The 12,149-nt window shown below is 42.9% G+C and overlaps 1 protein-coding gene across 1 annotated transcript in view; it reads right to left on the bottom strand.

Annotated features, from left to right (window-relative positions):
* Positions 1 to 12,149, bottom strand: part of LOC122793101 (annexin A1-like) — a 401,547-nt gene that overhangs the window by 269,874 nt on the left and 119,524 nt on the right. The window contains exons 4-5 of the mRNA XM_044060832.1: positions 8,832 to 8,926; positions 8,622 to 8,735 (exon numbers count right to left, since the gene is read on the bottom strand). Coding sequence (XP_043916767.1) covers positions 8,622 to 8,735; positions 8,832 to 8,926 — 209 coding nt within the window. The remainder of the gene's footprint in view (positions 1 to 8,621; positions 8,736 to 8,831; positions 8,927 to 12,149) is intronic.

Raw genomic sequence — 12,149 nt, 5'->3', positions numbered from 1 at the left:
GCTTTGAAATGGCCTTCCCCTCTGCCCCTGCAGCAAAGCTAACTAGCAGCTGGTCATATTTTCTGAGAGGCTTAGTCCTGTCCACATAAAATCTAAGTTGCCTGTGCACATCCAGAAAATGCAGTATCCGTTCCCCTTTATTTTGAGGATTAGGGAAAAAAGAAGGGAAATGAATGGACTGGTTTAGGGCCACACTAGAAACCACCTTGGGCATAAAGGATGGATTAGTCCCGAGGGAAACCCTGTCCACATGGAAGATAATGAAGGGTTCCCACTGCCATGAGGGCCTGTAATTCAGACACTCTTCTTGCTGAAGTGATGGCTAGAACTAAGGCTGTTTTCCAGGAAAGGAATTTCAGCTCTGCTGTAGCAGCTGGTTCGAAGGGGGGGGGGGGGGAGTGAGCTTTTCCAATACAAAGTTAAGGTCCCAGGCTGGAGTGGGAGCTCTCCTGTGGGGGGGGGGGGGGGGTCTTACATTTTTGGCCCTAAAAGGAATTGTTTATGCAAGGGGTGAGAGAAGAGGGGTGGCTCAGTTTCATAATGTGCTGAAATGGCAGAGGCATTTATCTTAACTGACGAGAAGGATAGGCCCTTGTGGAGCATTTCTGTTAAATAATCTAGAATATGAGGTAAGATGGGCACCATTGTCTCCATCCCCTGAGCCTGGCTCCAACAGTATCTTTTCCACTCTTCAGAATAAGATTTTCTAGTACTAGGCTCCTTGCCTCCAGAATGACATCCAGTGCCTGCTTACTGAGGGTTGCTAGAGGAGAGCTCAAGGAATTAGCCAGGGTGCAAGGTTCAGGGTTTGACACAGAGGGTGCAGAATCTGGCTTGTCTGCTGGGACAGCAGGGAAGGGGTCTGAGGCAGGTGCCATGGTTGTAGCACTGCCATACTGTGCAAAAGGGGGTACCAGTGTTGTCGTGGCCAGTCTGGTGCAATCAATATTGTCCTTGGCTTGTTCTGTTTGATCTTTAGTAGAACCTTCGAGAGGAGAGGCAGAGGGGGAAAGGTATAAACCGAGAGGCTTTCCCAGGTAAAGGACAGGGCATCCACTTTCCAAGCTTGACTGTGGAGAGTTCTGGTGCAGAATTTGTTCAATTGGTAGTTCTGAGGGGAGGCAAACAGGTCTAGCTCTGGAGTCTCCCATTTGTTCAAGAGGTTGAATATTTTGGGTTCTAGTTTCCATTTGTGTGGGTCCATGAGATTTCTGCTTAAGTCATCTGCCAGTGAATTGAGCTTGTAGGTGTACTTGGTAGCTCAAGGCTGTGTTCCACAGAGCCATGGCTAGTCTGCAGAGAAGGTAGGAGTGGGTTCCCCCCCTGCTTGTTTATGTACCACATAACTGTGGTGTTGTCTGTCTTTACCAATAGTTGTCCTGCAAGAATGAGGTCTTTGAAGGCTATCCGAGCATTCTGTACAGCTAGCATTTCTTTTTGATTGATACGCAGGTGCATCTGTCTTGGGCTCCATTTGCATTGAATGCACTGCCCTGCCATGTGAGTCCCCCATGCATAGTTTGATCAGTCAGTTGCTAGGGTTTGGGCGGCAGGGGGTAGAGTGAAAGGGAGTACCTTGTTGTGGTAGCAGGCCTCTACTCACCAAAGGAACTCTGTCCTTAGGCAAGGAATGATAGGAATTATTGTTTCCAGGTCTTGAGAATGTTGACACCATAGACTTTTTAGATTCCATTGGGGTTTCCTTATATGCAGTCTTGCATATGGAATTAGCAGAATGTAAGAGGCCATGAACCCTAGAGCCTGCAGTATTTTCCTCGCAGATAGCTGGGTTTTTGTGGCCAATAGTTTGAAGTAGGTTGTCAAGTAAACTTGTCTCTCTGGAGTGAGAAATGCCATTTGGGAAGTTGTGTTCAAGCTTGCTCCCAGGAATACAATCTGTTGGCAGGGTACTAGGTGTGATTTTCACTGATGGTGTACCCCAGTGAGGTTAGGAGTTTCTTTACAAATGCCAGGTGTTGTAATAGCAAGTCCTGGCTTTCTGCCTGAATCAGACAATCGTCCAAGTATGGGTAAATTTGAATATTTCTCTGCCTGCAAAATGCAGTGGCTGGAGCTAGACACTTTGTGAATTCCCTGGGCGCAGTAGATAAGCCAAAGGGAAGTGCAAAGAACTGAAAGCGCATGGAACCCGACCTGAAACATAGGTATTGTCTGCAGGATCCTCTTATTGGGATGTGCAGGTAGGCTTCCTTTAAGTCTAGGGTTGCCCGCCAGGCATCCTTGGCTAGCATAGGAAGAAGCTGTTGAAGAGTTAGCATTTTGAATTTTGGAACCACCAGAAAGGTGTTGAGAATAGAGAGGTCCAGCATAGGATGCCATGAGTTTTCTTTTCTGGTTACCAGAAAAAGTCTTCAGTAAAAACCTTGTCCTCTTTGTTCTGCAGGGACAGGTTGAATAGCCCTGATACTAAGAAGAGAGACAACCTGGTGCTGGGCCTCCACCCTTTGATTTTGGGGGAGGTCTGGCCAACCACTTGGGGTTGGTAGTGTGTGGAAGTGGAATCTGTATCCTTGAGAAACTATGTTCAAAACACATTTGTCCTGGGTAATGAGTTCCCAGTTTTTTTGCATGCAGGGCAAGCTTTCCTCCTAAGGGAGCAAGTAGTTGAGCAGGGCTTGGAAGGGTTAAGGTTGTCATTGCGCCACTTTTCCATAGGGGTGTGACTTACTACTCCCTGCTTTGGAAATGGGAGCCCCCCACTGCTTAGATCTGTGCGTAACCTGAGACTGAAGTCTTGGTGGTCTGCTGTTCCTGGGTTTGGACTGAGAAGGCCTGGAAGGGACTGGAAAGGACCAGTTCTTTGAAGGCCAATGTCTACTGAATCGGGGAGGCTGTACTTGTAAGAAATCTTTAACAGTTTGCATAGATTTAGCTTTTTCTTCCATCCTTTTGAGGACTTCTGCTTTGGTGCCAAAAAGGCGGTCTTGGTTGAAGGGAGCATCCAGTAATTTAGCTTTAACATTATATGGCAAGTTTTGTTCCTTAAGCCAAGCATGCTTCTAAGTACAGATTCAGTGACAGCAACCCTGCAAAATGCTTCTAAAGCATCAAAATCACATTGCAAAGTATGTTTACCAGCTTGTTTAGCAGAATGCATTAAATCTTGCAAGTCTGTGTTCAGCACAATCAGGAATCAACATAATTTTCTTTTAAGCAGTCCCATAATATGTTGCTGATACTTTAACATATGAAACTGGCAATTTAACGCCCTAATGGTCAAAGTGGCAGAAGTGTATACCTTCTTACCCCATCTGTCTAAGGCTCTAGAATCCCTATCAGAAGGGGTAGGATTTTTGGCAGTAGTAGCCTTAATGCCTTTTGGTCCTTGGGAAATGGTCTCTGGATCCGCAGTAGGATTCTTGAAAAGGAACTTGAGAGTCAGGTACTCTGTAGTACCCGTCAGGTTTTCTGGGAGCTGGAGGCAAAGTGTCTGGGATAAGGCTAGATTCCAAGAAAACATCATCTACAAGCCAGAACAGGAGTGATAGCTAGAGGCCTGTGTTGAGGCAGGAGTAAGAATTCCCCAAGTCTCTTTTTGGAGTCAGAATAGTCCTGGCTTTCCCAGCGGAAATGCTCCCCAAGAGTATGTAAGGTTTCACCAAAAGAAAAATCTTCTGGAGGGGAAGCAGACAGAATGGAATCCTCTGCATCAGAATCGTCATAAGTAGATAAGGGCAAATCCTGGTAATCAGAAGGAGCAGAGATATCAGATTCCTGATCTGAAGAATCAGAAGGAAAATCAGTTCTAGGTCTCAGAGAGGGAAGGCTGGCTTCCTCTAATTAAGGTAATAAGGTCTTCAGCCATTCTAAGCATTTGTTTTTGAGGCATATGGGCCTGAGTATGCAGTCTGGTCGTCTGTTTTCTACATGCAGTGCGAGATTTAGGCCTGAGGAATTCGGTACTTCTAGACGGAAATGATGCCATCGGTTTAATATGAAAGTCTGTAGGCCTGAATACACCCTCAGAAGCCAGTACCTGCACAGCAGCTCCGGACCCATCCAAGGTAGAGACAGCCGCAGGTTCCATAGTCGAAGAAGCATCTCACAGCATCTGAATGGGACTCAGTAGAGGCCTGCGAATCTGTAATAGCGGGTATCAGGGGCTGTGAAAGCACCTCACTGAGTACAGACGTACTGGTGACTAGCTTAACAGAAGCATCGTCGGCAGTGTTGGACCTATGCAGTCTGTCTCTGTCTTTATCCTTTCGTTTTTTCTGAAGATCGGTAGTTGGATGGCTTAACAAAGCCATTTGAGTACGGAGATCGAGAACGAACGTATTTATCTACAAAAATAGCCTGGAGGCGAATAGTTCAGGTGTTGAACAAAGCACAAAACCGACAGCGAAGGACATCCTGGTCTGGGCCTAAACAGGTGATGCAGTAAGAATGAAAATCTCTATGAGGTATTTGCTTTCCACAGGCAAGACAATTGTTAATTTTTGTCCGACATCGGTTAGAGCAAGAAAAAAGAATCCCCAACAGGGTACTTATCTTTTTCTTGAAAACTTCGGGTCTGAAACTCAAAAATGAAAATTTCAGGAGTCGGCCGACTGGCACTTGCGAACTGCTTCTGCTTCAGGCACCGCATGGCAAGAAAGACTGATGTAATGGCATCGACTGCATGTTTTATATCTCTGACGACCTGACGTCATGGAAGGAGCGACAGCATCCAACGCAGAAATCCAAAGACTCTAGTATTCAGGCCGGATGAGGGCTACCTGCAGGCAGATAACCCAAATATGATGACTGCAACAGTGAAACACGAAGAACATAAAGGACAATATGAAAGAAGGATACCCAGACAGTTGCAATAGTAGTAGGAGCAATGGGTCTCAAAAAGAATTTAGTCTTATATAGATAGGCTACTGAGATATGTAACTCCATATGAATTGCAGAAGGGATCAGTTCTGGGCACATTGTGGTTATCTGTGAAGAGCACTTTTGGCATACATCAAAGAAACAGTACTAATTTTAGTGTTGATGGTACAGAATTTTATGGGCAATAGTGTGTTTTTGGGTTGCAAGCAAGATTGTGAAAAGGATTATTATCAACTGTAAATACCTAACAGTTTAGTAGTAGAGTCAGGAGGAGAGATGATTTGTGCAGAAGAAGAGAAGATGTTGAGGGGAGGTGGTTGTTTCTGTAGGTAGGAGCAAGAGGAGGAGTTTAGTTTAGTTAGCATTTAGAGAAATGACGACTAAAGTCCATGTCTCACGGTGTTAAAGACATTTTGAGTTAAGAGATCTAAGTTCTGGGGTAGGGATGCAGGAGAGATGAGAGTAGATGTCATCTGCATCATGGAATGCAAGTATTGGGGATTATTTTTGGAGAGGGTTTCTATGTGGAACTCCAATAGAAACTGGCAGAAGAGATCAGTTCTGGGCAGATGTGGTTATCTGAGAACAGCACTGTTTTGGCATACATCAAAGAAACAGTACTAATTTTATGAAGAATTGCAACTCCACCACACCTTCACGGTTGGGGTCGTCAAGTCTTATGGATATTATAACCTTGGGAGTAATCTCAGTGTCTTATAGTTAGTGGAGGGCTTTATGTCAGAGATGCAAAAGAACGTCAAATGAATGTATCTGTAGGAGGGAATGCATGTAATATATTTTGTTGTTTATGCTTTGCAGATAGATGTCCTAATAGAGTATTAGTATATAATCATACTTGACTTGGGAATGGGGTCCATTCCCATCAAGGTATTAGAAACCCAAAAGACTTGGAGAAATTAAACCGAATGAACTCAGATCTAGCTGTTTGAGTTTTCATTCCGTAATGTGGTAGGCCATCTTGGCACTTCACTTCAGGTTAGTGAGGGAAATCGTGCAAGCATTTTTCTGCTGGCCCTATAGATATAAAGTTTATAAGCAAAAAAATATATAATTACCAAACAAATTTAGGGATTTATTGTGGGGTAACATCAACTGAAAGCAGTGCCAAGAATTAAATGGTGGAAGTTAAAAAAGGGTGATTGCGAAGTGGAGTTCAGGGAAGAGTTAAGACAGACACTGGGAGGCAGTGAAGAGTTACCGAACAGCTGGGTAACTACAGCAGAGCTAGTAAGGGAGACTGCTAGAAAGGCACTTGGTGTGACATCTGGCCAGAGGAAGGAGGACAAGGAGACCTGGTGGTGGAATGAGGAAGTACAGGAGAGTATACAGAGGAAAGAGGCTGGCAAAGAAGAAGTGAACTTGTCAAAGAGATGAAGAAAGTAGACATGAGTATAAGGAGATGAGGTGCATGGCAAAGAGAGAGGTGGCGAAGGCTAAGGATAAGGCATATGGAGAGTTGTATGAGAGATTGGACACTAAAGAGGTAGAAAAGGACCTGTACCGACTGGCTAGACAGAGGGACAGAGCTGGGAAAGAAGTGCAGCAGGTAAAGGTGATAAAGGACAGTGAGGGAAATGTACTCAAGTGAGGAGAGTGTATTGAGTAGATGGAAAGAGTACTTTGAGGGGCTGATGAATGAAGAGAATGAGAGAGAAGATTGAATGATGTGGGGATCATGAATCAGGAAGTGATACAGATTAGCAAGGAGGAAGTAAGGACAGCTATGAAGAGGATGAAGAATGGAAAGGCTGTTGGCCCAGATGACTTAACAGTGGAAGCATGGAGGTGCTTAGGAGAAATGGCAGTGGAATTTTAACCAGACTGTTAGTGAAATTTTGGAAAGTCAGAGGATGCGTGAGGAGTGGAGAAAAAGTGATTTGGTACCTATCGTTAAGAATAAGGGTGATGTGCAGAGCTGCAGTAACTACAGAGGGATACAAACTGATCAGTCACAGCTTGAAGTTATGGGAAAGAGTAGTGGAAGCTAGGTTAAGAAGGGACGTGATGATTAGTGATCAGCAGTATGGTTTTATGCCAGGAAAGAGCACGGCAGATGCAATGCTTGCTCTGAGTGTGTTGTTGGAGAAATACAGAGAAGGTCAGAAGGAGTTGCATTGTGTCTTTGTGGACTTAGAGAAAGCATATGACAGGGTGCCTAGAGAGGAGTTGTGGTATTGTATGAGGAAGTCGGGAGTGGCAGAGAAGTATGTAAGCGTGGTACAGGATATGTATAAGGGTAGTGTGACAGTGATGAGGACTGCGGTGGGAGTGACAGATACGTTTAAGGTAGAGGATCAGCTCTGAGCCCTTTCTTATTTGCAGTGGTGATGGACAGGTTGACAGATGAAATCAGACAGGAGGCCCCATGGACTATGACGTTTGCAGATAACATTGTTATTTGTAGTGAGAGTAGGAACCAGGTTGAGGAGACCCTGGAGAGGTGGAGATATGGCCAAGTGGTTAAGGCGATAGACTTGAAATCCATTGGGGTTTCCCCGCAGAGGTTCGAATCCTATTGATTACGTTGGTGTTGTTTGGGGGGAGGTTGGCACAATGGTTAAGGTGTTTACCTTACAGACACAAGGTGCAGGGTTTGATTCTCACTTAGGGTAATTGGCTAGGCTTAAAATGGCCCACAAGGGCAGTTAGCATAGTACTAAACTATGAACTATGACCCTATATGCTCTAGAGAGGAGTGGAATGAAGGTCGGAAGAGCTAAGACAGAATATATGTGTGTAAATGAGAGGGAGGGTAGAGAAATGGTGAGGATGCAGGGAGTAGAGCTAGTAAAGGTGGATGAGTTTAAGTACTTGGGATCAACAGTTCAGAGTACTGGTGAGTGTGGAAGAGAGGTGAAGAAGAGAGTACAGGCAGGGTGGAATGGGTGGAGAAGAGTGTCAGGAGTGATTTGTGACAGACGAGTACCAGTAAGAGTGAAAGTGAAGGTCTACAAGAGGTAGTGAGACCAGCTATGTTATACGGGTTGGAGACAGTGGCATTGACAAAAAGGCAGGAGTCAGAGCTGGATGTGGCAGAGTTAAAGATGTTAAGATTTGCACTGGGTGTGACTAGGATGGACAGGATTAGGAATCAGTATATTAGAGGGTCAGCTCAGGTTGGACAGTTTGGAGACAAAGCAAGAGAGGCGAGATTGCGTTGGTTTGGACATGTGCTGAGGAGGGATGCTGGGCATATTGAGAAAAGGATGCTAAGGATGGAGCTGCCAGGTAAGAGGAAAAGAGAAAGGCCTAAGATAAGGTTTATGGATGTGATGAGACAGGACATGCAGGCGGTTGGTGCGACAGAGTGGTTGCTCACTGCTGTGTTCCCCTTTTTTCTTTCTTTCCTGTATCCCATCACACCTTCTGTCTTTACTTATTTGTTTTTACAAAATATTAAAGTTTGATGCAGAAGTATATACTAGTTTCTTATTTATAATACCAAACAGAGATCTGTTCTCATGGGAAAGATATGCATGCGTGTGTGTGTGTGTGTGTGTGTGTGTGTGTGTGTGTGTGTGTGTTTGAGCATGCAAGGGAGTACATGCATATGCATGCATGAGTGTGTGCGTTGGTATATGAGTGTGCACACACATTTGTATGTGTGTGTTTGTGCATATGTGGATGTGTATATGCATAGGTGTGTGTATATGTGCATCCGTGTGCGAGTATATGTGTGTTTGCGAATAAGTGTGAATCCACATGTATGTGGACATCTACTGACAGATTTCATTGCACTGCCTCATGACTCTTTGCCTTACCTTCATGGCAGTCCTGAGTGAGTGGGCATCATACTGGGGAGGAGTCATCATCAAAGCTAGGACCACCTCTTCAAACTGTCCTGAAAGGGTTTTCTTTAAGGCATCGACAAGAGGCTATAACGAAAACCATTTGTGTTATAAATTTCTTAAAGAACAGTTTCAGATAGGTTTCCATTTAGAAGACAGAAGACATATATCAAAGTTATTTACCTTCCCTGTCAGCTGTTGGTAAGCAAGTTTGATTTTCTGACGCTGGGCATTACTGCAGTTTGCCAATACCCGAATAATGCCTGGCTCATCAACACCTGCAAATAAAGGAAAATAACATCCATTAAACTACATTAGCAGTGCTTTTGGGAAATAACATTTAAAAAGTTATCTTTTCAGGGTCACAAGAAACAATTTCAGCTTTACTAATCTTCTTCTTCTTTCCGGTTAGGGGTCACCACAGCAGATCACCTGTCCGCACATGATTGGCAGTAGAGTTTTACAGTGTCGAGTTGCCAGCCCGGCATCCAACCTTCCATGGAAGGCACACACATGCACACACTCATGCCTAGGGCCAACTTAGAGTGCCCACTCCACCTGCAGCATGTCTTTTGTGTGAGGAAACCGGAGCACCCGGAGGAAACACACGCGACCACAGGGAGGACATGCAGACTCCACACAGAAGGCATCCCAGCTGAGGATCGAATCAGAGAACCTCTTGCTGTGAGCCAACAACGCTAACCGCTGCACCACCATGACAGCAAAATCCAGCAGAAATATGAAAGGCAAGAGTCATGATTCGATAAATACTTTCAGACTAACCAAAGGATAATGAAGATGATGGGTGAATATATCAAAGTAAAAAAGGAAATGAAAACAAAATACTAGATTTTGCATTCTGGAGTATTTTGTGGTACAGATGCAAATTTCAGTGTGAAAATAAAGAGTACTACCTGAAAACGTGCATTTTTTATGGCAGACTTAAAAATGACTGATGAAAGCAGACTTCTGAATTCTAATTGGAAATTAATTTATATAATGTTACTTGTATATTTATTTATGGCTGATAAAAGAGCTGGGATTCACACACACACACACACACACACACACACACACACACATACAATAGTGTGTAGCAGTCATGCATGGGGTATTGACAATCTTGAAATTATGTCTAATGCATGTCTGATTAACTGTAAGCCACCTCACGTTGTGAACTCTTCTAATATTAGCACTGCACAGATGTGCAGCTCTCATCTATGAAACCCCAAAATCATCTTAAAATTGGAAATGCCATTACTGATGTTTCACATACTTCTCATGGTATCAATAACATGAGCATTGTATGAAAGATGATTAGTAGTCAGTGACACTTTCAATTCAGAAGACAATAGTACAGTCTACTGGCTCATTCTATTAGTCCATCCGAGTTCTGCATTTGTAATGAAGGATTTGTCATGAAACCATGAGTGTATACATCCCAAAGCTTTGGCATGTAAGAAAATAGAAGTATCACTAAAGCTATTCGGACATTCTCCCAATACATTTTACTTAGACAATTAACCTTTTAAAAGGAATGAGGATATCTCCCACTACTGACGCTAGGTGTGACTTCTGTTAAACAGGGCGCATTCCTGAATACACACTCATTCCAAAATTACTGCTGTTTCTGTATCAAAAAAGGTATGACCAGGTACCAAAAGGCCTGCATCTACCAGGAACCTCTACAATTAAATGATATGGTGCATTAAAACCTTGACACAGTAGTTTAGTGGTAAGATCTGAAACGCACACCTCAAGTACCCTATATTCAACCCTGTTACTGTCCGAGTGAAGTTTTACATATTTTCCCCCATGTATTTCGGGGGGGTGGGGTTCTAGGAAACATGGTTTTCCTCTACCTCACCAAACATGCTGGTTACACCAAAATTAAACATATGCATTTATGCTTGCCCTTGTAGCCTGGGTTTTGCTGAACATGATATAAATACCAGTTCACACAATTGGTTAACAAATGGGTAAATAAAAATAAAACTGATTAAATTTTGCCAGCACAGTATTTATCCAGACTAATCCAGTTATACTTACTGTTGAGTAAACTCTATGGTTGCGTTATTACCATTAAGTGCCCAGGTATGGCACAACAAGCTGTCACAGTTCCATATATAGTTCATCAATCTTTGTGTTTAGTAAACAGATATTATGCCACGTCACTGTCATGCTTAGGTCAAATCACATGCAACAGTGAACATCATTTAACTGTGACTGTGTGTAAACAGATCTATCACAAATGAGCCTCTCAAATACCTTGCTAAAAGGATGGAAAGACTGAACAATGACCAAAATGTATTTTTTCATGTTTCTACAGCTTTGGTTTATATAACCCAAACTTAAGCATTTCAAATTTCTGGGAATCTGCCATATCACCAAGACAAAAAAAAATATGTATGTTGGGCAAAGCAATCTAACAAAAACAAAAAAAAAAAAAAAAACCACAAGAAAAAGAGATGCATCTAATATCATTTTAATGGTCATCACTCATTTGTGTAAGGATGTGTGGCATTTTTTGGATACGTGTAACAAAGATGATGTGGTTAACCAGAATGTCACTTTTCTTACTAATGATGTGAAAGAGCTGTATAGTTGCATCCCTCAAAATATAGGCCTTGAATGGTTCTCTGAATTCTTGTTCGAGGAGTTTGGGTTACCTCAGGTTACTAATATGTTAACACAACTGATGGAGTTAGTGCTCAGGAACAATTTTATTTATTTTGAGGGGCACTATTTCAAACAACTTGTGGGGGTGGCCATGGGTTCTTCATGTGGTCCACTATTTGCCAATGTGGTGATGGCCTGGTGGGAGAAAACCTGTTTCCCTCTCCTTTTTTCAGTAATGTTATCTTGTATCTGAGGTATTTGGATGATTTACTTATTGCTGTTTCCCTCTCCTTTTTCAGTAATGTTATCTTGTATCTGAGGTATTTGGATGATTTACTTATTGCATGGAAGGGGTCTGAGGAAGGTATTGCAGAATTTATGAATTACATTAATGAAAGTACCACATTTTTGAAATTTACAGTCTTGGAGTGGATGGGATTTCTTACTTGGATGTTTTGTTGGTTAAAACTACGGATGGTTTGAAATCAAAGATTTATGGAAAACCGACATACTCGAATAGTATTTTATACTTTGACAGTAGTCATCCCATGCACGTCAAACGAGGTATCATCAAGGGGCAATTGGTAAAAGCAGCCCGGATGGTGTCAAATTACAGTGATTTCATTGATGAATGTGATTTTATGTGTCAAATGTTCATGGATAGAGCTTACCTCAAGTATCTCATCAATAACATTAGAAGGGAGGTGATAGAAAAATGTGAGCTTGGGTATCTTAAACCTAATTTGAAGAACTTGGGGGAAAATGTTTTGAGCATGGTGGGTCTATCTACCAATGTGGACATAACCAACTTGGTTGACCGTGAAGTTACTTTTAATTCAGTAACTGTGAACATGTCTAGGAGGTCTGGAAGGAGGAATGATA

Source organism: Protopterus annectens, chromosome 2.part0 (genome assembly GCF_019279795.1).
Source record: "Protopterus annectens isolate FY-2018-M chromosome 2.part0, PAN1.0, whole genome shotgun sequence".
NCBI lineage: Eukaryota > Metazoa > Chordata > Ceratodontiformes > Protopteridae > Protopterus > Protopterus annectens.
The sequence above is the reverse complement of the archived record's forward strand: the minus strand, read 5'-3'. Positions and strand labels throughout refer to the sequence as shown.